The following is a 27,213-nucleotide window of genomic DNA, read 5'->3' on the forward strand; positions in this document are numbered from 1 at the left end:
GAGCCGCGCCGAGCGCGTCCCCCGCTGCCCGCCCGCAGCCCCCGGGCCGCCCGCAGCCCCCGGCCCGCGCGGGCGGCGCAGAGCGCGGCCGCACCGAGCGCAGCGAGCGCGGCCGGGGGGGAGGCACCCGCGGAGGCGGCCGCGCCGCGCCGGGCGGGGCCGGGGCGGGGACACGGCGCTCCCCTCGGCGGCCGCCTCCTGCCTCGGGAGCGGCGCGGACGGGCCGCGGCCGCGGCGCGATGGCCGAGCTGGCCGTGAGCCCCGCGGCCGTGCTGGGCTTCCTGCGGGAGCGCGGCGGGCGGGTGCGCAACGCGGAGCTGCTGAGCCGCTTCAGGCCGCTGCTGGAGGCGGCGGCGGAGCCGGCGGAGCGGGCGGCGCGGCGGGAGCGCTTCAAGGCGGCCGTGAACGCCGTGGCCGTGGTGAAGGAGCGCGACGGCGCCAAGTTCGTGGTGCTGCGCAAGGCGCTGCGCGGCGGCGGCGGGCGGCTCTCGCCCGCTCCCCCGGAGGAGCTGCCCTCGCCGGGCGCCGTGTCCGAGCTGCGCGGCCGCTTCCAGAGCGAGGGCGGCGAGGTGCCGCTGCCCGCCGCCTGGCGGGACCCCCCGGCCCGGCGGGACCCCCCGGCCAAGCCCTGCATGCTGCCCGTGCGCTGCCCGCCGCCGCCCGCCGAGACCGGGCCCCGCTCGCCCCCGCTGCGGCGGGCGCCCAAGAGCCAGCGGGCGGGCGAGGAGACGGCGGCGGTGCCGCTGGAGGAGGCCGAGCACCGGTGGCTGGTGAAGGCCGCCGGCGGGCGCTGGTCGCCGGAGCTGCACGGGCTGCTGCTGGCCGACGCCAGCCTGGCGGCCCGCCGGGACTTCATGTCGGGCTTCACCGCCCTGCACTGGGCTGCCAAGTGCGGCAACTGCGACATGGCCGGGAAGATCATCGAGGTGGCGACCAAAGCCGGCGGACACGTCAACATCAACGTCAAGTCGTACGGCGGCTACACGGCGCTCCACGTGGCCGCCATGCACGGCCGCGAGGAGATCATCACCATGCTGGTGCGGAGCTACAACGCCAAGACCAACCTGAGGGACTACAGCGGGAAGAAGCCGCACCACTACCTGAAGGACGGGGCCTCCTTCGCTGTGCGGCGCCTGCTGGGCGACCCCGACCTCCACAGCAGCACGGGACGCTCCCTGCCCATCAGGAAAAACACCAAGATTGCTGCCTCTATCCTGAGCTCCACCAGCACTTTCCTGGGGGTCATATCAGATGACATGGCTTTCTACGATCTCACCAAGGGTTTGAGGAAGCCGTCGTCCTTAAACAAGCTCCTTGCTGCCTCCACGGGCCCGAGGAAGAAGCCCAAGACCAGAGGGAGCTTCCCCTCCTACTCGTCCCTCTGCGAGGTGGTAGAGGAGGAGCAGGAAGAGCTGGTGGTCAAGCGCAGGCCCGTGTCTGAGCTGTTCTTCAGCCACTAGCCCTGGCCTTGGCGAAATCACCGTCGCTTAGTGAGGGCAGCTGGGGCCTTGGTTTTCTCGCTTTTCATGGAAGCGCCTGGATTTCTATTATTTCTCTGTTTGCAGACGTTTAATTAAATCGGTGATCGGGTCTGGCTCCAGAGGCCGCTGGATGACACCTGCTTTGCAGAAGCCTGTAGAAAGGGAGCCCAGGGAACATTACGGACCCGAATAAATGCTGTACGTGCCCTTGTGTTAATGGAGAGCGCAAACTTCCTACTTAATGGTTGAAAAAGTAGAACCATCTCTGTGCGTGGACAGGTTAAAATGCTTAAGGTACAGCCTTTTTCATCTGTGTTCCTCAGCTGAAAAGCAGAAGTAGGGTAAAGAATTGTCTGTTTTACACTGTGAACAGCAAGCTTCTAGCCAGGTACTTTAAAATGGCTTTTTATATTGCAGGCTTAAATTATTAGAGGAAAGTTGCATAGTTTTCTATGATGTTTCTGATTATTTTGGTAACAGAAGTAGAATATTTCTATTAAAAAGTGCATGTAGTATTTAACTTCTTCAAAACAAAGTTTCTTACTGTTGGAAATACTCATATGACTATCCTAAGTGTTGCTTAAAGCCTTTGATTAGATGAAGAGTTTAAAAAAAAACCCCAACCCTCTCGTCGCTCAAAACGCTGTAACCTGTCTACCTCAGTCGGAAGCGAGGTTAACCTTATGCTGCTGCTGTTGCCTGGGTTTTTTCCATTTTTGTTTTCTTTCTTCTCCTTAAAAACTCTGACCAGGTGGTACTAACCATGTATCTTGTAATACTGTGAATTTTTTATAAACTTGAGAAGAGCTCAATCACTTAAATAGAACTGAATAAAAACATGATATTTGATAGTGGAAAACTGAAGTGAAAATTTAGAAAATGAATCCTTCAGAGTGCAAATATCATGATACCCAACTGGAAAAAAATAGACTTCTATATATGACTTTTTTTTTCTTCTCTTCTTATAAACCTTAAGCTTTGATTTTGGTCTATTTACAATAAATATTTACAAAAGTTGGACTTCATGTTAGGTGTTTTGTAGCAGCATGTCTGCATGACTTAAAACAATGTGAATCTCAACAGCATGGATCATTGACCTAAAACTTGCATTTCTTCTTCTTTTGTATTACATAACATCGTTGTTTTATATATGATACTACACGTAGCTCCAAAAAGCATGTGAACTTGAGATTATGTGAACACTTCCAATGAGATTTTTTTAATTATTTGGTTAAAATTAATCTGAACTGTAGAGGCAGAGGTAAGAAAAGAAACTGTCTGACTCTTTTAAGTAGTCTGCTAGACCATCATATTTTCCCTCAAGAAATGTTTAAGGACTGTACGAATTGGAGGTGATGAAGACAACAAGGATCCTGTGTTTGCTCTGACGTTCTGGTCCCCACAACGTGCTCAGTTTGCTGTCCTGAAGCCCTGTTTGCATGCTTGCTGTTCTTTCCAAATCAGTGACTTCAGGAATGTATGTTTTCAGCCTTGAATTAAGCCTGGTACTTCCTTGTTTTGTCTGTAACTGGCTGCTCTGAAACGCTCTGCAACACGCGCTGCCCAGCTGCACTGAAGGCAGAGGCTCGTCCTGTCCCTCTCCAGGTGGCTCTGGAAAGGCCCTTGGTGATGTCCCCAGAGGAGCTTTCCTTCCATCCACGCGTGATCACTGGCCCCAGGAGGGGCCTGACCCTGCTGCTCTTAGAAGACAACGGGTTACTCTGCATCTGTCCGCTTCCATATTGAACTAATCTGGTTGTCAGGCAAATGTTAATGATCAAGGACCTCACAATGTCTGTATCTGGAGAAGGAAAAAAAAATCCCTCCTGTTTGCTGCTTAGCTGTTGGTGAGACCATTGATCAGTGTGGTCATTTTAAACCTCGATTCGTGTTTCAGTGTATCGGCTCTGAGTTCTAGAAAAACCTGTTGCTCTGTACTAAAAATTCTTTCCAGCTCTACTGCCATTAAACACTTTTTTGCTCTAGCTGCTGAAACCAAACAGGCATGTGTGTGCATTCGTGTTACTTCTGGAACAGCAGCAGCACTGACACCACGTAGTTAAAGCTTTCTGTTTCTATGTGAATTGGAAATCTCTGGTTTGACTCAGGCTTATTTTGAAATTTGCTCTTTAGTTATGGATAAATGCTTAATACATATTCAAACAATACAGCTGTTTTGGGGGAGTGTTTTGTTTTGTTTTGTTTTTTTGTGCTGCTTTTCCTACTTGCATAGAGGCAAAGTACGAAGATGTAGGTTGGGGGGTGGTGGTGGTATGTGTGTTTTAACACTGAGGTGTGGCTGTGACTTCACCCTGAGGAGAGTAGGGATAAGATTTCATTGATCCTGTGCTGTTGTGTCAGAGCAAAAGCAGTAAGTGGCAGCTGAGGAAAAGCTTCATTGCAACATGCCTTGAGGAAACCAGGCATTGCTGCTTTTGCTCAGGAGCAGAGCTGGGAGCAGCCAGCTCGATCCGCAGGTCCCCCACGGTCGCCCCGGGCTGTGCTGTGACTCAGCTCATTCCTCCTCCAGAGTAAGGAAAAGATAATATTGAGGCAGGCTGTGATGAGTGTACCCAGTGCTGTTCGACTGCAGGTGTAAACAAATACCCAGAGCTACTGCAAGTGAACCACTATAATCTTGCAAAAATGTGTTACCTTTGATTTGAAGTAAAACCAGTCTCTGGCTTTTCTGGGTTCTGTTCCTGTACGTCCCAGTTCACGCTCCGAAGGGGACAGTGCGTACGACGCTCAGCAAAGCAGAGGAGTGCTTTCTTGGCAGAGCCTGAGGCTGATCTTGTTTTATGAATCCATCAGCTTAATCGATTCTCCCTACATTTCACTGTTTTAAGGCCAAATGCAGCTGAACCCAGTAGCGTTTTCACATGAATGAATGACAGCTGAGAAATTTGGTCCAGATACCTTTACACAGTGTTTTCACAGAAACTCCAGAGCTGGGGCTGCGGGGCTGCATGCACTGGGCAAGTGCTGCCTTTTGAGGCTATGGCCTGGCTGTAGAGCTCTGGGCTATGTTTTACCTTGGTCACTAGCTACCTACTTGTCATATCTCAATTTTCCTGTTGTAAAATGGAAAGTATCACCCTGGTTGCCTTGTCTTTTCAAAGTACCCAATTATTAGTGATATTTTTTTTTATAGCTGTGTAGGCATGGTGAGCAGAGTCATCCATAGCTTGTGAATGTTCTGCCTTCAGTGGAGCACCTACATAAATAACGCGGGCTTGTATTTTAGCTTACCAGTATCGGAGATCAGCAAAGCTCATGTTTGTCTGACCCTGGCTCGGTCCGTCTTTCTAAAGATAACTCAGTTTGTCCTCCTCAGCACAACTATTTCTGAAGCACCTCAGATCAAAAATCTGCACTGAAGTCCTGAGAAAGAGGTCTGCAAACAAACTGCAAGCCACAGTCATGAGAGCAAGGACAGACTTTGTCCTGTGGGCTGTGGCTGTTTGATCCGAAGGTGGCAACGCAATCGGACCTGGGTTCAAATCGCTCTTTGGACCGCACTTGCTCCCTTCCCCTGAGCCTTGTGCAAATGGAAGTGCCTCTGCTCTGCCAGTCCTGGGAAAGCCAGTCCTGTCCTGCAGAGGTGTCCTTGTGGGATTTTGGCTGCAGGCCACAGACCAGGAGGTGAGGCGTTGCATGGACCGCTGACCCCTGAGTTATGCATGAGGAAGTGCTGCAGATACTCTCTGCCCTAACTTTCATGGCACCTGCAGCTCCCAGCAGCTCACGCTTTGTCCAAGCAGGACGTACGTCTTGAACCTCTCTGTGGAAAGTGCCCATCGCAAAGCCAGCGTCCAGCAGAGGAGCTGCTACAAAACTCCTGCTGCAAAGGGGCCCAACAGGAGCCACAGGGGCAGCCCCAGGGCAGAGAAACCACTCAGAAAGTCCTCTCGACCTGCCTGTGGCTCTTCCCTTCTCCTGCGTTGTGCATTTCCACTGCGACCTACATTTCTTGCATGCATTTGCTCCTGATTTGCATGTTAATCTGAGTAAAATGGCAACAGGACAGTTGCTGCTTTTTCCAGTGATTTGTCCTGGTGTGGGATGCTCCAAATTGAGAGGTTATTATCAAGGACTTGGCCCCTACATAGCACGGGCACAAACAGCGCGTTGTTTGTTGCGGAGGGAGAGCAATGGGGACAAAATGGAAAGACAAAGATCAAAAGCTCTGTACCATAATGAGGAACATTCACTGACTAGTTCAGCTCCAGGGTTTAATTCACTGATTTATAAAGAGAATAAAACAAGGCAAATCATTAAGCACACCTAGCTCTTACACTGGCCTCAGCTTCTGCTGCTCTCTGTAAACAGTGCATTAAAGTTTGTCTACTGCTAGAAAAATGGCATATAACACCCAAGTATTGGTTGTTCACCCCAGTGGGGAAGCTACCGCCAAGATCATGCTTCCCTCTTCCTCTCTCTCCTCTCATATTCGCCTCCCTGATCTTTCAAGTCAAGGAAACCTGTAACCTGCTGGCAAAACCACGTTGTGACAGCAGCAGTGACAGTACCGAACAAGAGGGATTAGAGTGTGCAACTTTGAATCAGAACAGCACCAGATGCAGGTAGCTTGAAATGCGGGTACCTGGCCACTGGCTCATCCTTCTAGAGCTCATCAGCAGGAAAGTTGCACCAGGAGATGCTTTCAAATGCTGATGCAGCTGCCAGCACTGAAAATGTGTCATTGCCAAATAACCCAGCCCAGTTCAAACAAAAGCATTCAGAGATAGATAAACTGCTCTAATATTTGCTCTCCCCAGACCTGTTCCATTGATAACACTGTCACACCTGCAGAGACTTCTGATACAGACCTGTGCTGGAAGCATGTGGCGAAGCCCTTGTCTTGAGCAGTCTGGCCTTAACCTCCCTAAAGGGACAAAAAAAGCCCATTGCATCTCAAAGCATTTTTTGGCAAAGCTATATTGATGAACGCTTCTGAAGGAAATGCAGGATATATGAGGAAATGAGTGTTTCTATGTGTAGAACTTGTACCAGCTCCTTCAGTGGAATAAAAATACACCAGAAAAAGCAGTTTCTGGCCACCTGAATGGATCTACTCAGGATGCTGCCTATTACAGGACTTACTGATGCAACTCTGCTGACAGCCCTTGCTGAGTTAGACCAGGGCCCCGTGATTTCTCTAGAAACACCCAAGGCCTGCAGCCAGCCTGCACCCAGGCTCGCAGCTCCCGAGTCCCCGTGTGACTCCTCATACCACTGCCATCGACCCCTGCACCCATGGCCGGGCCTCAGTGCCCCTATGCCCAAGCGCCTGGTGCTCTGTGAAGCACCAACTCGTGCCCCCAGCAAACACAACCTGGGGGCCACTGCCCTTCCAGAGCTGCAGGCTGAGCCCACTTCATTGTTCGAACCGTCCCTCCACATCCAGATTCGTCTAAGGGCCTTTAGCCTCGCTACACTGAAGAAAAAGGTTATGTACCTGCACGGGTAGGCACAACACCTTCCCTGTGTAGAAGCAGGTCCTGGCAGCATGCAAACTTTCCCTTCCCAGGCAGCTTCTTCCCTGCGTGAAGCGGATGCTCTCAGCATGGCCACACCAGTGCGACTCAACAACATGGTTGCAGTGAAAGACTGCAGTGAGATGCAGAGCCTTTATCACCATGTTTGCTTTTGTGCCGTTTGCTTCCCCCACTCTTCCATGGGGGGTCCCCCCCTTTCCATACAGCTAGCCAAGGTGGATCTAAGCCCAGGGACTCAGCCCAGCTCCCCTGCTCATGCCTGCCAGCACGGCTGTCTGTCCGCATGCAGCTCCCTGCTTCAGGGATTCTTGTAGCCTTCAGGGAAGGTAGCTCAGGCCGGTTTGTCTCCTACCTCCAGCTGGTGACACTGTGCCGTTAGGTGACACTTACCTTGAGCTCAGGGTAGAGGAGCTACCTGAGCCACCAGAAGAGATGCTGGAACCACCAGTCGTACCATCCTGGGCCGGGATTTCCCAAGGGATTGGTGCATAAGTGGTTTCTTTTTCAGATAGTTTGGGATGCTCTCGTTCTTCTTTCATTGGCTGAAGCCTATTAGAAAGGCATCTGGTTATTTATATACATTTTCAGAAGTGCCATCTTATTCTCTAAATCAAGACAATCAGTTCAACCTCTACTTTCTCTCAGTAGATTTATCTGAGATGACTCAGCTTCATGGCTCATGTGATATTTTTCATTTTCTCTTGTAACCTTGAATGCTTATGATATTTTGTTTAACAGAGTAATTAATGTGCTACTTCTTGAGTGCATTTTGTTAAACCCAGGAGCTGCACAATTTGTACTGCATGATTATTCTTTAATGTATACGTGGGATCCCTTCAGGGCATTGAAGATTAGCTTTGCTCCAAGCTTATTTTTAAAATTTTATTCAAACAGTTGCCATGAATTCCCAAAGCAGAGAGAACATCCATCTACTTATTAAACACAGCTCTTGCAAGCACCAAATACATCTTTTGCAGATTACATTTACACCAGCCTCCTTCCACTCCTTAATTAGCTCCACATGCAAAAGTCCTGCGGCATAACACTTTAGTGAAGAAATGAGGTCTGGTTTAAAAAAGACCCTTTCAGTTTCATCCTGAGCAGCTGAAATGGCAGCTCCTGATCCAGCAGCGACTCCCACATGTCCCAGTGGGTGTTGAATCAAAATCCAAATGAGCCGCTACTTTTACAACTCCAGCAATTCCTGCCAAGACACTGTCAAATGGACATAATGCATGTTCCATTTGCACTGACCTCTCGCTCTATCCCACACCTATAATATTGGCTAATCTCTCTGGCTCTAAGCAATATCTTTTTATTCAGAGATCAGGCCCACTTGCTTTTGCTCAGCAGAACATAAGCTACTGCAGTTTCTTCCCCCACATTTCTTGTGCGTGGAAGGCCAAGTAACTTACAGATATAATTCCTGAAATTGCATTAGCCTCAATACAGCCAGCATTCCCAAGGGGAAGGTCTAATCTCTAACATTTTATTTCACCTTTTTACCTCTCCTGGGCACTCTTATTTTTTATTTCACTGCATGGAGCTGCAATTAATTCGTACAGACACCTCACTTCGGGTCTCTGCTGCTCTTAGTGGAGGGGTCAGGTTACCTCCTACCTGGGATGCTGCAAAGCATCAGGCTTGCAGACAGCATGGTGAGCCCCCAGCTCGGCCGGTCGGGGTTGCCCGTGGCACAGGCGGGTCAGGGCTGGCAGCAGTAGGATCACTCCCTGGAGCTCTTCATTCTTTGCATTCCCCAACACCTCCTCACTCCTCTTTGCCTGAGAAGGGGCCCTGCAGGGCTCAGCACTGGGGAGCTGCTAAGGCCCCGAAGCTCTGCAAACCACCTGCTTCCCAGGGCTTGAGTGGCAGCTGGAAGGCAGATCAGAGCATTGAGGCTTCCCCGATCTGCAGGTGCCTGGCAGAGGAACTGCACTATCATCACTGGAGGAGTGGCACGTGAGGGAAACTCCAGGCACAGCCAGCAGGTTAATGAGGGGTGGCGCAGCAGTAGTAAGGTACAAGCACTGCATAGGGTTTCAGTTCCACCCTCACCACATCTGCAGCATTTCCTTGCTTTCCTAGAACGGCCAACAGTTATTTGCACTTACACCCCACGTCTCACATTTCAGTCTTCGGACTACATAGGGCTAGACAACAACTGCAGGGAGCCATGTGGGATCACAGTATTCTTGTAAAAGCTTTGCTATTCAGCAAGGCAGTAGATATCTGTCATGACAATGCTCATGAATCAACAGGATGATGCCTTCTGCCAAAGTATAGGGGAAATACGAGCCCCTCATCTTTTCCAAAAGGGTCTGTTTTTAAAGCCTCCTTACTGCCACCCCTTGCTCCCCACAGGACGTTGCAGCACAGATGGGAACGTGGCAGTGCTGGAAGGACACCGGTTATTCAGCTTGGGGACTGAGCTCAGCAAGCAGAGCCGAGAACACAAGTGGTCGAGGGACTGCCATGCCACACTGTGCCACAGCGGGATACTCCGGGCAGCACCAAGCTCCAAAATTGGTGAGATCTGCTTTAGAGAAAGATTTTTTTTAATTGAACAGTGTAAACTGACAAAGACATCCCTTGGAGGGTTGGATGGTTCCCTCTCACAGCAGCTGATGAGGAGTAGTGTAGCATTGTCATCTCTGGTGCGACGTCCTCCCCAGCGCACAGCTGCTACCCACTCCACACCACAGCATGCTGCTGAGAGCAGTGGCTGACACATCTCCCCAGAGCAACATGTCCCTTCCTCTTGCAGGTAATGGCTGCGCTTTTGAGGAACTGAAGAGTCTTTCATCAGTATCACAAATGCTCAGGGCTGCTTCTAGCTGTTAAAGAGGATCCTCTGTAAAGCTCTTAAGATGGGATGAGACTGAATCATTATTTGTATTTGCACATCAAACTGTGATTGTGGAAGTCCACGTTCCAGCATGCAGCTGCGCCAGGCATGCTGCACATGACTTACACCCAATGTGAGCTACTGCCGTTATCTCGGGCTTGGCCCATTAGTAATGAATCAATAACGAAAAACCAGCATTAAAATCTTGACCCACCTGACCTCCAGATCTACTGCTGCTTTTGAAAGGCGATTTCTGCTTCGCTCGCCAGTAGAGGTTCCAGTTTCATCACCAGTATCATTTTTCGCTTTGCCTGAAATTCAAACTTATAACAAAGGAATAAGGAGCACATATACATGACTTTTTGGAAAACAGTAAAAATTATTTCTAATTTTTGCACTTTGTAACATACTTGAACAATAAATTTAGCATTTGGAAAGATGCTAAACAAGAGCTGCCTGGGAATACCAATGTGGTAGAAGTGGTGAAAATCTTCTTAAAAACAAAACCCTTAAGGCGTTGTTTGAAAAACAAACACTTTGAAAGAATAGCAAGGACTTTGCAAATAGACTGTGCAGGAGTAAGAGCAGAGCTTATCAGTCTGAGAAGTGTTCACTTAAGCTGGCTTCGTCATTAGTCAGTTCTTCGTAGTCTATGCCAAAGATCACTGCTGTTGTTTTCTGGTAGCAGCCTACCTTGATTACACGAAGCCAGGAGGGACTCACGGATGGCAACTACGGAGGAAAGGAAGTGACTGCTTTCTTACATGACAGTATATTCATTTACTATGTGTTATACATATATAAATATATATACATATAAAGAGACTGTTAACATTAAATGAGTGCAAGAGTTGCACTGAAATCGTCCATAATATTGTACTATGGCATTGTTTAATCTCCAGTTCAGATTCGAACACCCACATCCTCTTTCTTTTCAAACACTCAGCTCACCCACAAGAGGAAAATATTTATACCATTGTTTTATTGAGATTATGTCAATCTGGGAACAGACGGACAGACAACAAGGCGGGGGGGAATATGCCAAATTAATAGGAGCAACACATCCTATCAGTCATTTCCAAAATGCAATCTGCTACATACTGTAAGATTTTGTCAGTTGGTCTATGGAAAGGGGAAAGCATTTCCAGTGTGTGCCTAGATCATCTAAGCACTTGTCAATACTGTGGTGCTAACAGAATTGTAAGAAGTAAGAATTCATCAAACTGAGCCAAGTTCAATGAATACATATGGATTTCCAGGAAAACGTCACAAATCACCATGTGTAAAAGTGGATGATCTGTTGCTGGCTATTAGAGGTGGATACTTTTCTCAAGATTTTCTAGTTGTTCTTCAAGAAATTTAATCTGCTCTTCTAGGTCCTTCTGTTCAATCAGTAAGGAGGTCTTCACCTGAACAAAGTGTCTGTAATCCTGGAGCTGTTGATCAGTCAGGTATTTGGCAAGGATACTAGAAACCACTCTTTCCCTACGATCTAGATTTTCTTTTAGGTCTTTTGCATCTTCCCGCTGTCTAGACAAGAGCTTGTGTCGTTCATTCAGTGATTGCTAATAGGAAAAACAAAAACAAAAAACCAAAGCATCACAATATGAAAACTCATAATTTCTGGCAAAGTCTAGATCTTCATTTGGAAGCTACAGTCTATTTAGTTTAATTACTTCCTGTTGTAGGCTTTCTGTTCTACATGAGTTTTTTCTAGATTGAATTACTCACTCTTGTGGCTTGAAGGTAAAGACACCAGTAAATCCCATCAAAGCTCACTTCTTCCACGTTCTCAGGAAAAAAAAACATACACACACACACACTCTTAAAATTCTGGTAATTTTAGAGTAGGTTGTATCTACTTTATTCAAGTAGAAACTCTTTCAGGCACAAATTTTTGTAGTTTGAGAGTTGCATGTGATCAGCGAACCAATGACTGCTGTTAAAATCTACATGCAACACAATAACTCTGATACAGAGAGTAACTGTTCATCAAAGGTTTCTTTTAAATCCATAAGAATCAAGCCTTTCCTGTTCTACAGGATTTTAATACCTTTTGCATTCTAGCTAATTCTGTTTCAGCTGTAATAGTTTTCATAGGGCTACGTAGCATTGCCAGAAAATTTCCAGTTTCAGGACCACGCCAATAAAACCGGCACAGAGCTATGGTAACTATTTGCATGCTGAAAACGGCAGTTGGCCTTAATGAATGGAACGCCTTGGTCTGCTAACACTGGAGCAATTGCAGTGACTGGGAGATACTCATAAGAATGATGGCATGTAAACAAGTCTTTATTGAGCACATTATTCAAAGTAGCGAATAAATTATTTTAATATATTTACTATGAAGACACAAATATAACCCTCAAGAAACAATCCCCCCCAAACCACAAAGTGTATATTAGCCAAAGCTAATGTAAAATATTGCTAAAAATATTGAAAAACTTGCTTAAAAGAGTTGATGAGTTTCTTCTGTCCTTATTTCTGGGATAAATTGGGCTTGTCTTCTATATTAAAAAGCATATTTCAGATCTGAAAAAATTTCCTGGAGACATGATGAAAGATCTAATTTTCCAGCACAATTGGCTAGTTGAGTTCAACTGCAGGGAATTTTATCTCAAGTTAAGACAATACCTTCCTCCTACTCCATATAGTGAAGACAAGTCCATTAAGTGAAAGAAGATTTCAAAGGCAGTAATTACCACATTGAAGTTACCAATGGAAAAAAAAGGGGGGGGGGGGGGAGGGATCCTAAAGCACAGGTTTTGAACTACTTCCCAGCGAGCAGTCTGAGCATTCAAAAGCTGCCTCTCTAGTTCAGACCCTCTCCAGGGTTTTGCTGCTCCTGCCATAACCTCACGCAGAGTCAGAGAGCAAAATACGCTCTGCACACAGCACACCTGCTTTTGTTCTCCAACACTGCACAGCTGCCTCTGCCACAGGCCTGCTCTGCTTCAGCTGTGGAAACATAGCCCATGGCTTGTTACTAACTGGCTAAGCAATGGCTGGTTCAGATTTAAGTATAGTTTATCTATTTGTCAGACAAATGAAGGCAAGCATAGACCCACTTTGAAAGAGGTGATCAAAACAAATTAAATTCTCTTGTCACTCACCTTCTCCTCAGCATCTGTATTTCCATCAATCTTCCTCATGGCATTCTGGACTCGGGCAAGACGACTGGACAAACAGAGGAACAGACTCACAACCTTCTCCAGGTCGCCTATGAACATCATGTAGCGCTCAAACTCATTGGGCTTGCAGATATCTTGCACCACTGCCTCAAGCTCTTTGCCACGCTCTGCATACTTCTTGGTTTCAGAGAGGACAAGTTCCCTTTCCTCCCGTAGCGTCTGCAGTTTTGATCGGAGGCTCGAAATGAGTTCCATCTACATGGGGGGGGGGAAGAAAAACAGAAAACTTTGTTACTGCTAGAGAGAATTCAAATTACTTAAAGAGAATGAATTTTCCTCACACCATCTCTACTAAATTTTAGACTTTTAAAATAATTGTAAGCTTCTGGGAAAAAAAAGCAGGGGAAGGATTTTCCAGAGTAGACTTTAATTCTCATGCTCTTAAGGGTGAGTAATCATCTTAAACTGGAGACATAGTTCCTAGCTCAGAAAGCTTCCAATCAGAGTTAGGAATAAACTGGAATAAAGATTACAACATGGTTACATATGGGTATGCTCTAAGACATAAGCATGAAGTCACAGCTCTGTTATATCAAATTTTAGAAGAACTGACTGAAATTTCATTTGAAATCTACACAGAAAAAGAGGATTTCACAGGGGATTCAGGTAAGCCAAATTATCCTGGGTAGTAAACCAAGCGAGGAAGGCCATTTGATACAAAAGTGTTAATACAGAAAAAGGCCCAGAGATCAGAGTGGGAGAACAAATGTATCAGCTTTTATGGAAATCAGCCAATGCTGACATGAACAGGAGCAGCAGTTCAACAATGTGCAATGAAAAACGTCACCACATCCACAGCAGGAAGAATTTCAGGAAGGTAGATTGTAATTACCTGAGATGGAATATGGCCAGGTTTCTACAGAAAAAAAAAAAAAAATCTACAAGCTATGTATTATTCTTCTAGGATACCATATTCCTATCAGTAGAACTGTAATCCAATTTTATCCAACCTGACTTTATTCTTTTCATATATAGAAGTAAAGAGACAAATGTACCGAAACAGTAGAAACTGCTTCCAGCTCTTGTAAAATGCATTTCTAGTTTAGACTACCAGTTGTAATGACTTTTATAGATTTTGAGAACAGATCTGAGAGTTAAATTGTGAGTCAGCTGCTGCACTGGAGTTGGTCTTGCCAGGAAATGTATAACCAATTCTGCTGCTTATTTCAGTACATCCCATCCCTGATGACATGGTGAAGATGAGTATGTGGGAAGAGGGATTTGAATAAAATCACACAGGACTTAAATACCACCATTTATAATCAATATACCAATTTGTCAGGACTTTAAGTGTTACCTACAGAAAAAAAATTGACTCAGAGTTATCTGTGAAAGAATATTAGTGACATAAAAGCCATGAATAAAAGTGTACACAATAATATATGTGATATTAATATCTTTGTCACAGTGAAGAAACAATTGTTCCTTTCATAGTCATCTACCTACTTTCTTGGATGTGATGTCATCTAGGTCATTTGTGCTGTCTCTACTCTTATTCAGGATTTGGTTCCCCTTAGAAACAGGATCTTCGTTCCTGTCCTTGGCATTGTGTTCAGTCTCAGGGCTCTCTTCTGTTAGATCTTGATTACCTTTCCTGCTATTGAACAGAAGATAAACATTTGTGTTGAGTAGAATTCTGTCCACAAACATTGCATTCATAATTGTATGCATCTCTCTAATTGTACGTATCTATTTCAGAATCACTTTTCCTTCTTCTCAAAGCCACAATGTTTCTTATTTTTGAAAAGATATGGAGTAAAAGATTTGCAGCCCTGGATTGTCATAGTCCCTTTTTATGAGGGGTCATGGTGCTTTTGATGCATGCCATTCGGCATACTGTTTACAATATATCCATATTAGCATGGCTAGCAAGGTGCCCTGTCACCACCTTTGCACAGCAGTATTTGCTCTTGTTCTTAGCCCAGTCATGTCTCCCTCTTCTGTAAGCAATGGACACATGAGTAGGTGAACTTGTCAAAAAGATTTGCAAAAAGTGCAAACGATGTGGCGTGGAAACCACGTAGCTTGGCTGAACAGCAGCAAATTTATTCCAACAGAATTGGGCTAAATTTGTCATACCTTAAATGCCCATCTACCAATACACAGCCTACTTGTTTCTCACACTTTCAAAATGCACAGCTTGTTTGTTTATACACAGCTATTGTGGTGTGGCTTACTCCAAGTTTCCACTTTCTGCTTCTCTTCTCCAGTCATGTACCCATAGCCTGAGATATTTCTTGACGTGTAAATCAGAACAATAAAACATTTTGCTAATGAAACAAAAATAAGATGCCCAAGCCTTAGTATAAGAATATACATGATATCCATATGCTAAAATAGCTTGAAATACCAGAGCATTACTTTTTTCTACTTACTCGCTCTCCTGCACAGGTTGTACATCTTCCTTTTTCCTGTGTGATTTACCTAACATAGAAATATTAATAGGAAAAAGACCCTCCATCAAGTCTAGAGTAGTTTTTCTAATGGTATGAGGCATGAGAATATCAGCCAGAGAACTGTCTTTGGCAATGATCTCCATAGCAAGTTCTTCATATCGTTGGTCTTCAGCAGACTGCAGCCTCCTTTTAGGTAGATATTTCTCTTTTTCTGGGAGAATATCATCTTGTCCAGTAGGCACAGATGTTTCCTTTGCAGCTAAACCATTGGCTGTATTTTTTTCTCCTTGATGAGCCTGAAATAAAAATGTGGTCTGGCAGTGTATTACTTTCTCCTGAGGGACAACTGGATCATCTGCCTCTAACTGCTGTTCTGGACATTTTATTAAAAAATTGCCATTCAGAGATTTTATTCTGCACTCCTTTTCCACTTGAGTATCTTCCTTGCTTCCACTTCTTGGGATAGGAATAGAGGTTTCAGGAATCAGCTCCTTACTGAACTGACAGCATGAACTTCCAATTATATTGTTGTCTTTATCTTCATAACTTTTACAGTCATCTTTCTCAGCATCATGGAAACTATAAGAAAGAAGACAAAAGTTGCATTTATTTGAGAGACTTTCTCTATAATAGATACTTTTGTAGATGAAATATTTTAAGTAGTTGCAGCTAACTATCCTTATAATCCTAGCATCCTCTTTCTATTAAAAGTTTTTAAAATTTTTATTCTGTAGGAGCTATTCATTTTGCTTGAGATAAATAGCACATTGGGATGAAAAGGGAGTATGTAAAATGTGTAGCTGAATCCCCATTCATCTTATTTTCTAATAACGCCCATTTTCTAGCGATGACCCATGCTGGCTAGCAGTGGGGACCCACCGCGAGCCCGCGGCCCTGGGAGCAGTGCTGGGCGCTGGGCTGCCAGGAGCCCTCCCGCTCCGGGACCAGCGAGCGGCAGCTGCTCCTGGCCCACCAGCGGAGGGGAGTGATCACCAGCTCCAGCATGCTGCCAATTCCAGGTCGGGATCGCAGCCTCTGAGAGCTGCCAGGCAGTCCCATGCTGCTGCTGAGAAAGCAAAAACTCGGAAAGGAGTAAGAAGAAAGTGCTGCAGAAAAGAGAAGGTTTCTATCTGGCATCCAGAACAGAAGGACCTAGGAATTTTCTTCAGTCACTGATTCGGGGATTCCTTCTTGTTTGGTGATGGCCCTTGGCAGGGACATGACTGAAATTTCAGGTACCTTCTCAGCAACTGCCCTGTCTTAGAAATTGTGTGCAATTATATTTTTTATTTAGACACATGTTACAGAATGAAATGCCTCAGCTTCATTACTGTCTTGGTGAAATTTAGAACTTCAGAAAAATCTAGATCTGTTTTCTACACTTATAAACAAAAAAGTATAAGTAGGTTAAGTTTCTCCCATTACGAAAAGAAACTTCCTCCAATATTTTCATTTTTTCTCCATCAGACTTTTTTTAATGCATTGACAGCATCACATGAGGGCAAACCTTTACTGTCTTTTTCCATACACCTTATTTCTATAGCTACAACATTTCAGCCCAAAATTAAGAGCCTAAGTTTATATAGTCACTGTCTCCAGAATCACTTCAGCTATCTAAGCAATGCTCTAGTCTGCATTTCAATCTTCATCACAAAAGACCTCTTAATTTTTTTTGTCTTTAGGTGAACTGAATAAAAACATAGAAACACTGTTTATGGCTTCTGTTTTAAAGTGGCTATTAAAAGTTTTACTGAAACCTTTTAGTTAATCCTTTTGGGATCAAACTGCTCCTTTTGAGATGAGCTAATGCATGTCTGATCTTGTGTTTTGATTTTTCTGATGCAACATTTCAGAAAAACCTCTGATGGAAGAAGCTGTTGCCTGCAGGGCACAAATAATTATATTCATGATGATAGAGTAGGTATAGATACATGTTTTTAAAATACACATAAGGGCCAGGATTTGCAAGAATATAGGAGTACTGTTGAACACAAGATGCAAACAATATCGGTGCAATTCATCTTTTGCAAACAATATGCATATATTTACATGCAACTGTTTGTAAAAATACTCAGTGCATCTGTATATGCAAATGTTACTGTATTAATGATGATTGAATGCACAAACTACTTTTTCCTCTAGCAACATTTTTCATAACCTCATAGGATTATGAGGGGGCAAGTAGAGAAGAAAGTTACAGGGGTCAGATGAAAGGAAAATTTTTAAACCTTGATATAATTAAGTTAAATTGACAAATGAGTTTTAAAGTTGTACACACAAAGCAAATATTTTCTTCCTTTAAATAGGTGTAAAGAATTTGCTTCAATTTTTGTTCTCCTTTGTTTAGCTCTTTCTCTAAGGTCACATATAAAAATAATAGAGCTGGGTGAGAGTCTGTCTTCCCTTGGTGCTAACTAACCCTGGTTTTGTGCATGATGTAGGTCTTTTCTAAGCCATATGTGGAGATACGAACATGAGCATTTTATTTTCCTGAAGCAGACCAGGCCAGTGGACAGTGATGAGGAACTTAAAGTTTAACCAGTGCAGACTGCAGGATACACAGTGAAGACACACAGACACATACACTGGAATTGTCTCTAGATTTAGGAAAATGCGAGTGGGCTTTGTTGTGCTAGGAAAGCTCTCAAATGTTTGGACTATTGTATTTAATCCCATGAGCCCCATGACATCTTCAGCATTTGTTTGTCTGGGCAGATTTCCTGGCCCAGATTTGGGGCTCTCTTGAGTGCTTTGACGGTTTGCAGCTGAGCTGTGTTTACTCAGTTCAAGCCCAGGCACTGGTGAGATGCACAGGCTTTTCATGTGGTGAAATTGAGCCACGCTTTGGCTCAACAATGAGTCTTACTGTTTCTGAAATTCCACCTCTTTCCATAGTTGCCCTCCTTCCAGGTTTGCAGAGACTCTGCTTTTTAGCTTTAACAGAGCCTTTTTAGCCTTCCATCCAAAAAAGTCAGCTTGGTGACGAAAAGATTATTCGTGTTTCATACTACATAATGACTAACAATATTGCTTAGAGATACCTAATCTATTATGCACACCCTTTAACTGCAATTAAAAAATAAAAACTGAATTTGACCTTGACTCAGCTGGTTCTGGTGATACACTTAATGCTGGAAAAGCCATTTTTTTAAATCAAAAACTGTTCTAAAAATACTCCCTGCAAAACAGTGCAGTATCACAACAGGATGCTTCCCTGCAATGTCTCAACTAAGCAATGAGATGGCGATGCAGTACTGTGATTACAGATCAACACATCTTTATGAAGTGATACATGATGAAAGGAAGAGACGAAGGGACACCTAAGAAAATCACCGCAAACATCAGAGACCCTTCGGCCTTATCCTTACGTGTTCAGGGCCTCGCTACAGTGGCAAAGGGCAAGATAGTAGGCTAAGGGAGTAAAGGCTAAGATCAGATCTTGCAGGTTAAACAAAGCATCCCTAGCCACTATCAGGGAAAATGGATAATAGCAATGAAAATGACTTCAAAATTGTATGTGCAGAATAAATACAGAATGAAAAAAATAAAGTTAACAAGCTTTTTTTCCATTGATATATGAACAGCATTGGAGTGGGTAATAATCGTAATACGCTCTTTCTGCTGGCCCTAGTTTGAACTTTTTTTTTTTGAAGTAACTGATAATGCAAACATATCCTAGTTTGGATTTTCTACCTTAGCTCAACAGCACTTTCTTCTGGAAGAAGAAGAGAAAAAAATATCTGAAACAGATGAAACCTTTACTTAAAGCAAGTTCCCATAGATGAACATCTAAATTAATAAGCAAGGAAATGAATTCTGGATCTTTTTTTTCCCCAGTATACATCATAGAACTATGGACAAATACATTTATCATGTCACAATATTTTGTCCAGAACTTTTGGTTATATTTATCATGACCTAAGCCTCCAGCTGAACTTGGAAACTTAAACAAAATATTAAAATCTAAATAAAAATAGAATTTTTACTGACATGAGCAGCTCTCCAAAAACCATTCATGTCTTTGTAACAGGAGAAAATCTAGTTATAGAGGTTATTACACAAGCGTCAGCACCACTTCATCATTGAAAAAAAGCTCAGCTGCTTTTCTCCCAATACTCCTAAATGAGCAAAACAAACATTGAGGGTGATCATGTAAACTTTCTAGTTATGTGTAAATTGCACTGTAATCTTATTCCAGGGGAAAAAAAAACAAGCAAACAACCCCTCCCCACACCATTACCATTATGCAAGCATATTTTTCAAGACTGTGGGCATATCTGAGCTAATTCCAGGTGCTGCTTTTGCTGGAGACCAGATGGGGGAGCAATGATCTCAAATATCTGCAGGACATAGCTCAGCAGAGAGAGCAGCTCAGTTTCTGGTATGTTTGTACATTTTCCACCGCAGAGTAAAAATGGTTTTAAAGATTGCTCCAAAGGGAAAGAAAATAGCATACCACATAATAATTCCCATTAGAGCAATGAAGGATCCCAAGAGGCAAGGACAGAAGCAATCACACCTGCAATCACACTTGACATAACATCAGGCAGGGGTGAGTCCTGTGATTCCTTAGTCTGTGCGGCAGAGCGCACACCAGGTAAGGGCATCATCACCATCCCGGGATGGAAGGACAACAGGACTCCTAAGAGCTACTGCTGGTTAGCAGTGGCCACGGCTCCACGCGCTCGCCCAGCCGTGCTGGTGGCACAGCCTTACCTGGGGAGGCCAAGACACAGTTCACTGCTTTGGGCTGGTGGCGCTGGAGAACCGGCACATCTGGAAGTACCCTGGGAATGGAAACAGCACACTGATATATGCAGCATTTTTAGACTACATTACAACATTTACAGAGTGCACTGCAGACAATGATGCCAGGGCCCAGGAGCAGAGGAAGGAATAAACCAAACTGACATTGTAGAGAGCAAAATAAATAAATAAATAAAAGCAGTATAAGTGCAAATTAGACCTTGGAAGGATTTTTCTGCTATCAAGTGAAAAAACAGTGAACTAGGAAACCAAAGCTTCAGTCTCATAACACAGTTTGCAAGGGAAATGAGACAATCTTTTTTTTTTTTCCTTCTAAAGAGGCTTGGAATACATCAGATTTACAGACCACATACCCCACCTTCCTCTACAGCTCATCCAAACAAGATTTCTGAATGTCAAATCATATATATATCTATCTACAGTATTAAAAGGGATCGTTATGTGCCCTGTGTGTTGCCCAACCCTAGTGGGCTGCATATGACATTTGTACAGTTTGTTTCTTGAAGCAGACACTTGGTCCTCACTAAGGCCCGTGTATTAATTCTGTCTGTACACTTGATCAGTCATAACCAATAATTCTGCCCGGATTCTGCTTACACTTTTCAGTCAATTCTGTTGCTAAGTGTCCATTCTTATGTAATTATGTTACAGCTTTTTTCCCATAAAAATACATTGTTTGTTTGCAATAATTCCTTAAAAAAACACTTCTGAGAACGAAGAGTTATCATGAACTGGAACTTCATATGTTAAAAATACTAGTACTTCTTTCAGAATTTAAAATAATTTATTTCTCCTGCACACTGCGAAGCAGACCATACATTTTCCTTTTAAATATCTCCATTGCATTTTTTATGGAATAAACAAATCTGGCTTCCCTCCTTATTTGATGTCTCTCGTACCATATGTTAAGAAACAAATCTTAATTCCTCATCTGTACTGTTCAGCAGTTTTTCATGTGAATAGTCCCACTGTTCTCTAAAATAGGTAGAAGGCTTTACATGAGACTCAAACAATGAGTTATTATCTTAACATTTTTCTTACCTGCATAGGAGGAGGAGTTGATTTTGACCTCTCGCAATCTTTACCAGAAGCACCTGCCTGAGGGAGGTTTTCAGCTGATGCATACCTACTGGTGCAGCTTCCATCTGCTTCCTTGGGAGACAGGTTAGGTTTCAAAGACACTGTACTAGCAGAGGAGCTGGCATTGCATCTACTGGTCAAGCTCAATGGGGCAGCCAAAGGAGGAAAAACATCTGGAAATTCTTCTTCAGAGAAAACTCGGTACAAAACCTCATTGTTTTGTATCTTCCTGCTTTTATTTAGATTGGAAATCTTTCCAAAAGGCCATTTAGGATATGAAGGTCTCTTCTGCATGGGTGGATTATGCAGTGGGATATGTTGCGAACTACTGGGCCTTTGACTAATCTTTCGTTCCATGTATTCAATAAGCGCAGTATGTTGGATTTGCTTCAGCTCAGTCTTGGAGATGCCTGAACTGGAAAGCGCCCTTCCTCGGTTTTCCAGAGTCTTTCTCCCAGCTGCCATTACATCTTGCTCAGTAATTTCATCCCTGACCTGACTCCACAATACATCCCTATCTTCCAGCTGATTTAGTTTCTCAGGTTCAGAAAAGCACAGTTTCTTTTGCTCTTTTGTTGCCTTTTTCCTTCCCCCTATTCGACCCATTTGTGTCCCATTAATTTCTTCACCTTTACTGAAGTTTTCTATCAACTGCGGAGAAGGAGGAGGACAAGAAACAGGCTTGGCATCCTCATTTGGACTGGATAATGAAAAAGATCTAAGATGTTCAATTGAAGGTCTTTTGGAGGGTTTCTTTCTCAGTCTAATGGGCAAACTTATCTGCAAGTCTTTTCTTTTAAAGGAGGTTTCTCTTAGAACCTTTTTTTGAGCCACTTTAAGTTGCTCTCTGTAGTCATTCTTGAAACTCTCATCTACTGATGAACCAGGACTTCCCAGAATGACATCATCAGCCTCATTCAGATTATCAGCAATGCACTGATGGTTGTGTTTGGTCTTTTGAAGCTGATTGCTTTCCCTTTGTATGTCTACAGATCGTACTGAGGCCGAGTAATCGCTTGTTGAAAATTTCTTTGGCAAGTTCCTCAAGTCCTCTTGATGTTGGGTGTGCTTCCTTTGATGCAGGATATTGGTGGTTTTTCCCCCAGAAAGATAGTAAAGAAGGGGAGTTGTTTGCCTGTTTATTTGTTCACTGACAATATTATCCTGCAGCTGTCTTTCAAGTTGTTTTTGAAGACCAGGTTGATATTTCTGAAAACAAACAGGAGGTGCAGATTTCTCTTGTTCTAGATGCATTGCAAGGTCAGGACTACTATTAACTTGTTTTTCTTTGTTGGATTCATTTAAAAAATGAGATGTAGCATCTTCCTTTGGTCTGAAAAAAGTTTGGTTAGTATTATCACAACATTGCTTATTTACATGATCCAATTCCCTACAGCAAGGATACTCTGATTCTACACTATCCAAGCTGTGGGACACTGAGGACTTCTGCATTTTGGCTTGCTGATTGAGGAGTGGTTCCCAAACATCATTCCCAGTCTCTCCTTTAGAGTCATAGCATTGATACTTATCTGTACAACTGTTTAGCTTCTTTGATGCATTTTTAACTGGGAGAGTATTTTCCATATTTTTTAAGTCATAGCTGTCCTCAAACACATCCCGATCCAAGTTTGAATGCAACTCAGCATGGACTGGGCAATGAGCATGGGGCAAGGATCCTTTTCGCTGGCTAGGTTCTGACACTGTGCTTAGCAGACCTACTTCTCTGAAATTTGGCTTATGTACAATGCAGGGATACTGTTTGTTTTCTTGTATATCATTAACAGTGTTAGGGTTGGTATGTGGTGGAGGGTAGGCTTTAGAGTTCATCTCTTCAGGAATCTTATAAGCAGAAAGAATTTTAGGGGCACTAGCCATGGAGTCAGTCTTTAAATATTCTTGAAAAATGAATGAAGAAGGTCTAATGAAAATGCGTGGATTGCTTCTCTTGAGAGGTTCTTGGAAAAGACTTTGCTTTTTAATTTCCTCTGTCTTTAACCTCTGATTTTTTGATTTAGATAGCCCATTTTTAGCATCAGAAGAGGAAAGGTCCTTGTTTTCCAGAGTCTTTCTCCTAGCTGCCAAAATATCTTGCTCAGCTATATTGTCCCTGATTTGACTGCATGGTATATCTTTATCTTCTAGCTGATTGTCCTGCACAGGAGATGGCTGCACACTATGCTCACTGCGACTTCCAGAGTTACACCTCCCTGTCGTGTTTTCAAAGTGTCTAGTGACTTTATAGCTGTCAAGTCGCGTGGGAGGAGAAGGTGGAGAGGGCATTGGAGGTGGAGGTGCAGCCAGAGGCAGCGATCTCTGATTTACAGTCCCTCGGGTAGGAGTGTTTCCATATCGCTCAGCAAGACTAACACTGTGAGAGTTGTTATGGCTGCTCAGATCTGGTGACTTGTATGGATGCATGCATCTGAGTTCAGAGTTTGTTGCACTGAGATTATAAATACCTCTCACATACTCTGAGTCCATGTATGGTGCCTGCTCTGGAGGCACACAGCAGCTTTCACTGTAACATGATGGCAAGTGACACTCTGGAACATTTGAGCCCCCTGAGAAAGAGCTGTAAGCAGAGTCTGATTTTCCATGAAGGTGTGAGAGATTGTCTACACTGTTGATTGACTTCACTGGCGAAAGACGATTACCATTCTCAGGAGAGGTCACTGGCTCTAATAGCTCTCCCTCTTGCTTGTGATTCCATCTTTCTATCTCATTCCCAGATGAAGCCATGTTTACTAAAAAGCAGCCCTTCCAGAAAAGTCAGATTAAAAGTCCACAATAGAGTTGTTGAAAAAGCCGTGGTCACATTTCAATAATAGAGGATCCTAAAAAGAAAAAGAAACATATATATATATATATATATATATATATAAATCTTCAGCAGGAGGATTCTAATTCCTGTCTGTGAGACTCAGCATTGATCATCACCTACATGTTCAAGGGGAAACTCGTGAGAAAATTGCCTCTTATTACACTCCAGAGAACATTAGTATGTTTTATTTACGTATTTTCTGGTCTTTTCTCACTACATCTGCAATTCCTGTTACAGCTGAGGTGATACTCGTCTCCAAAGCAGACAGACTTCATTAATCCTTAAGAGATGGTACAATGACCCAAGCACAAACAGCACTGAACACTGCAGTTAGACTGCAGTTGACTGTTCTGTCAAGATTTTATGACAGAACTGAGACAAACCAAACTAAAACAACCAAATCTGCCACCACCTTATTTAATTGAAAATAGCATTTAGAGTTACCAGATGTAAATTTTTGGCTTCAATAATTATTAGGATCTTGGAATGATCATTTTTTATCTTATCTATCACAAAGAGAGCCACTGAGTTTTTAATAACAAAAGGTGTCTAGGTGTCATAAAACCTAGAAGACTATACTTAAAATTAGAAGACACTCTCTTAATGACTGCGAAACATTAAGAGCTAGAATCAAATCAGGATCCAAATCTGCCTGGAAATGAACCTGAGAGGCTGAAAATTCCAGCTCAGGTGCCACCTAATGCTGGAGGTACTTAGGCACCACATGCACAAACTGTTTTTAAGCTTAAAGTTTCAGAGTGCCTTAGGACCATGCTTCTGAACGTGCTTCCAGCTGCAGGCCAGCGTCTGACTCTTTTTCAGATAGATGAAGACCTGATCTAAACAGCACAAAGTTTTGCAAAAGCAGGACTGCAATTACCTTACACAGAGTGTATCCCACACCTCACCAGCACCTCCACTTTTCCTTTCAGAAAAATTTGCACAGAAATACGAACATGTGGACAGTTAGTTGGACAAGTTACTGTTACGACAGCCACAGTAACCTGCTGCATACCGAACATATCCAGCAACCCACACGTATAGTGGCTGTTTGACTTGCAGGCACCAGGCAATCCAGCTAGAGTTCCTGGGATGAGATCAGACTGTCCTTTTCCCCTCCCAAGTAGAAAAGAGGATAGGTATACTGCAGTAATAAAATGAGATTACCAGGGGGAAAAACAAAGCCACTTCAACCCATAACCAATCCTCGAAGACCAAGTCTTTCCAGTATATATAAATCAGAATTTATGCCAATTTGGTCTAGATCTTGATGCAGTAGGTGGTTTTAAGAAATTTCTATTGCACATTAGGACTCTTCCAGGTATAGCTGCAGCTATTCTTTCCTTTTAGAAATATGAACTGATGTGGCAGCAGCTGTGATGGTGCCTCCTTTTTCCCCCCCATCCAGTTCTTAGCTCTCTCCCCAGCAGAACAGGAAACTCATTTATCCAGAGGCTGTTTATGTAACAATAAGAGAACAAGAGAACAAGAACTTTTGCAAATACTAACTATTTAAACCAGTGCATTTAATGACAATAAATCAGACATTTATTTCTTTATATGACCACTATTTCTGTTTCTTTGGCTGGTTATGGCTTGCAACAGATTCATCCAGTTATTTCACTCCACCCAAAGCAGCCTCGTGGCACAGTGAGGACACAGCCACAAGAATGTAGCTGAGGCTACTTCAGTTTATCTGCTGATGATCCAGACACTCTGTGGGGTCTCAGTATCTTCAGCTGTGGCTGTCCATAGACACCCATGGGCATACTATACTGCAGGACAGGAAAGCATGATTTGATTAGCAATACTATAAATAAAACTATTAAACTGCTAGTGTTATCAGATGGCTTTCTTCAGGAAGCTTAGCTGACACTGAGTAAATATTTGCTAATACAATGGCTCAAAATGTATAAAGGGCAACATACTGCTTTGGAGAAAATATCTAGTAGAGTTTGGGGCTTGGGGTTTCTTTTCCTTCCTAAAGGTTTCCATGATTTCATTCTTGCTTCTCTGAGAAATCGTACTTTATCTGATGAACAAGATAAAATGATTTGTTGTTTCAGTGAGCTTTCATGCAACTTCTGTCCTCACTCGGAAATCTACACCTTGGAAAATCTTTCCTAGAGGCTAGAAAGCGTCTTGATGAGAGATTGATAGTGTCTTGGTGAGAGATTCTGCTGTCAGTAAAAAAATAAAATCAGATTTTTAAAACAAATGAATATTTTTATGACTGTGATGCTAGGAACTCCACTGCAAACACAGCAAATGTAATGGAAAGAGCAGCATCAGCTTAGATTTCACATGTAATGAATATGCAATACCTGTGGAGTACAGGAAACAGCCCGTGTTTATTAGCAGCACTTGACATCTACTCAGTCATCCATGATTATTATTCACGATGCAAGCAAATTTAGTTTAATAAATGAGATCCCTACAAGCCGCCCATCACTAGGCAGAGGGTACACATGCAGAGGGCCACACGACCTAACCCCTCTTCAAACCCCTCCAACATACTCATAGGTAGTACTGAGGCCTAACAAAAGACTGAATTGGCAAGCCAGAGAGGTATAGCCAATGACTTGATTTAGTAATTCTCATTTAAATCAGTTCTAAAGACTGATCAGTTATTAAAAGAAAGCAAACAAAGTCTTGAAATTTTCAGTGACAAGCTGCTTGATACTGACATCTTCTGAAGAGATGCAAACTGTTCCCAAATCCTACCAGGATATTGTATAACTTTGTTTTATTCAAAAGTGAAGAATTTACCAGACTTTAGTTTATCACTCTTAGCCAGGTACTTTAGCACTGGTATCTCATAAAACTGAGAAGACAGATTTCAGTGGTGATGCTGCTGTTTAAAGAAAAAACTTCACATTCCTGCCTTGTTTCAAACACTGTTCTGGTATTATTCATTTTGAGACAAGGGAAGAGATGGATAAAAGCCAAAACACAGAAGTTAATATATAAAGAGAACTTGGACTTGTGGGGCACAGTAAATAAAGTAGTTTCTGGGAAATTAAAACAGCACAATACCACACAGAGTGGGAACTTTTGCTGGGCTTTTGGGGGCATTTCAAAAAGAAACTGACTCAAGGATGACACTTAGAGAAGCTCCAGCTTCAGAG

The 27,213-nt window shown here is 43.5% G+C and overlaps 2 protein-coding genes across 6 annotated transcripts in view; one reads left to right on the forward strand and one right to left on the reverse strand.

Moving 5' to 3' along the window:
* Positions 1-239: 239 nt before the first annotated feature.
* On the forward strand, positions 240-1,460 carry SOWAHA (sosondowah ankyrin repeat domain family member A). Its single transcript, XM_062587596.1, has one exon. It carries the CDS (start codon positions 240-242, stop codon positions 1,458-1,460), a length of 1,221 nt encoding a protein of 406 aa, XP_062443580.1.
* A 9,335-nt stretch (positions 1,461-10,795) lies between these two features.
* SHROOM1 (shroom family member 1) overlaps positions 10,796-27,213 on the reverse strand; it is a 42,573-nt gene continuing 26,155 nt past the window's right edge. For 4 of the 5 annotated variants that reach the window (XM_062587632.1, XM_062587631.1, XM_062587633.1 and 1 more), the window contains 6 exons: positions 21,226-24,098; positions 20,134-20,204; positions 15,397-15,996; positions 14,468-14,618; positions 12,944-13,216; positions 10,796-11,395 (listed from right to left, as the gene is read on the reverse strand). In XM_062587632.1, the coding sequence (XP_062443616.1) occupies positions 11,141-11,395; positions 12,944-13,216; positions 14,468-14,618; positions 15,397-15,996; positions 20,134-20,204; positions 21,226-24,003 (4,128 nt within the window). In that variant the 5' untranslated portion in view covers positions 24,004-24,098 and the 3' untranslated portion in view covers positions 10,796-11,140. The remainder of the gene's footprint in view (positions 11,396-12,943; positions 13,217-14,467; positions 14,619-15,396; positions 15,997-20,133; positions 20,205-21,225; positions 24,099-27,213) is intronic. The other variant, XM_062587635.1, reaches the window with a different exon arrangement.

The sequence above is a fragment of the Rhea pennata genome, chromosome 14, assembly GCF_028389875.1.
Source record: "Rhea pennata isolate bPtePen1 chromosome 14, bPtePen1.pri, whole genome shotgun sequence".
Lineage (NCBI taxonomy): Eukaryota > Metazoa > Chordata > Aves > Rheiformes > Rheidae > Rhea > Rhea pennata.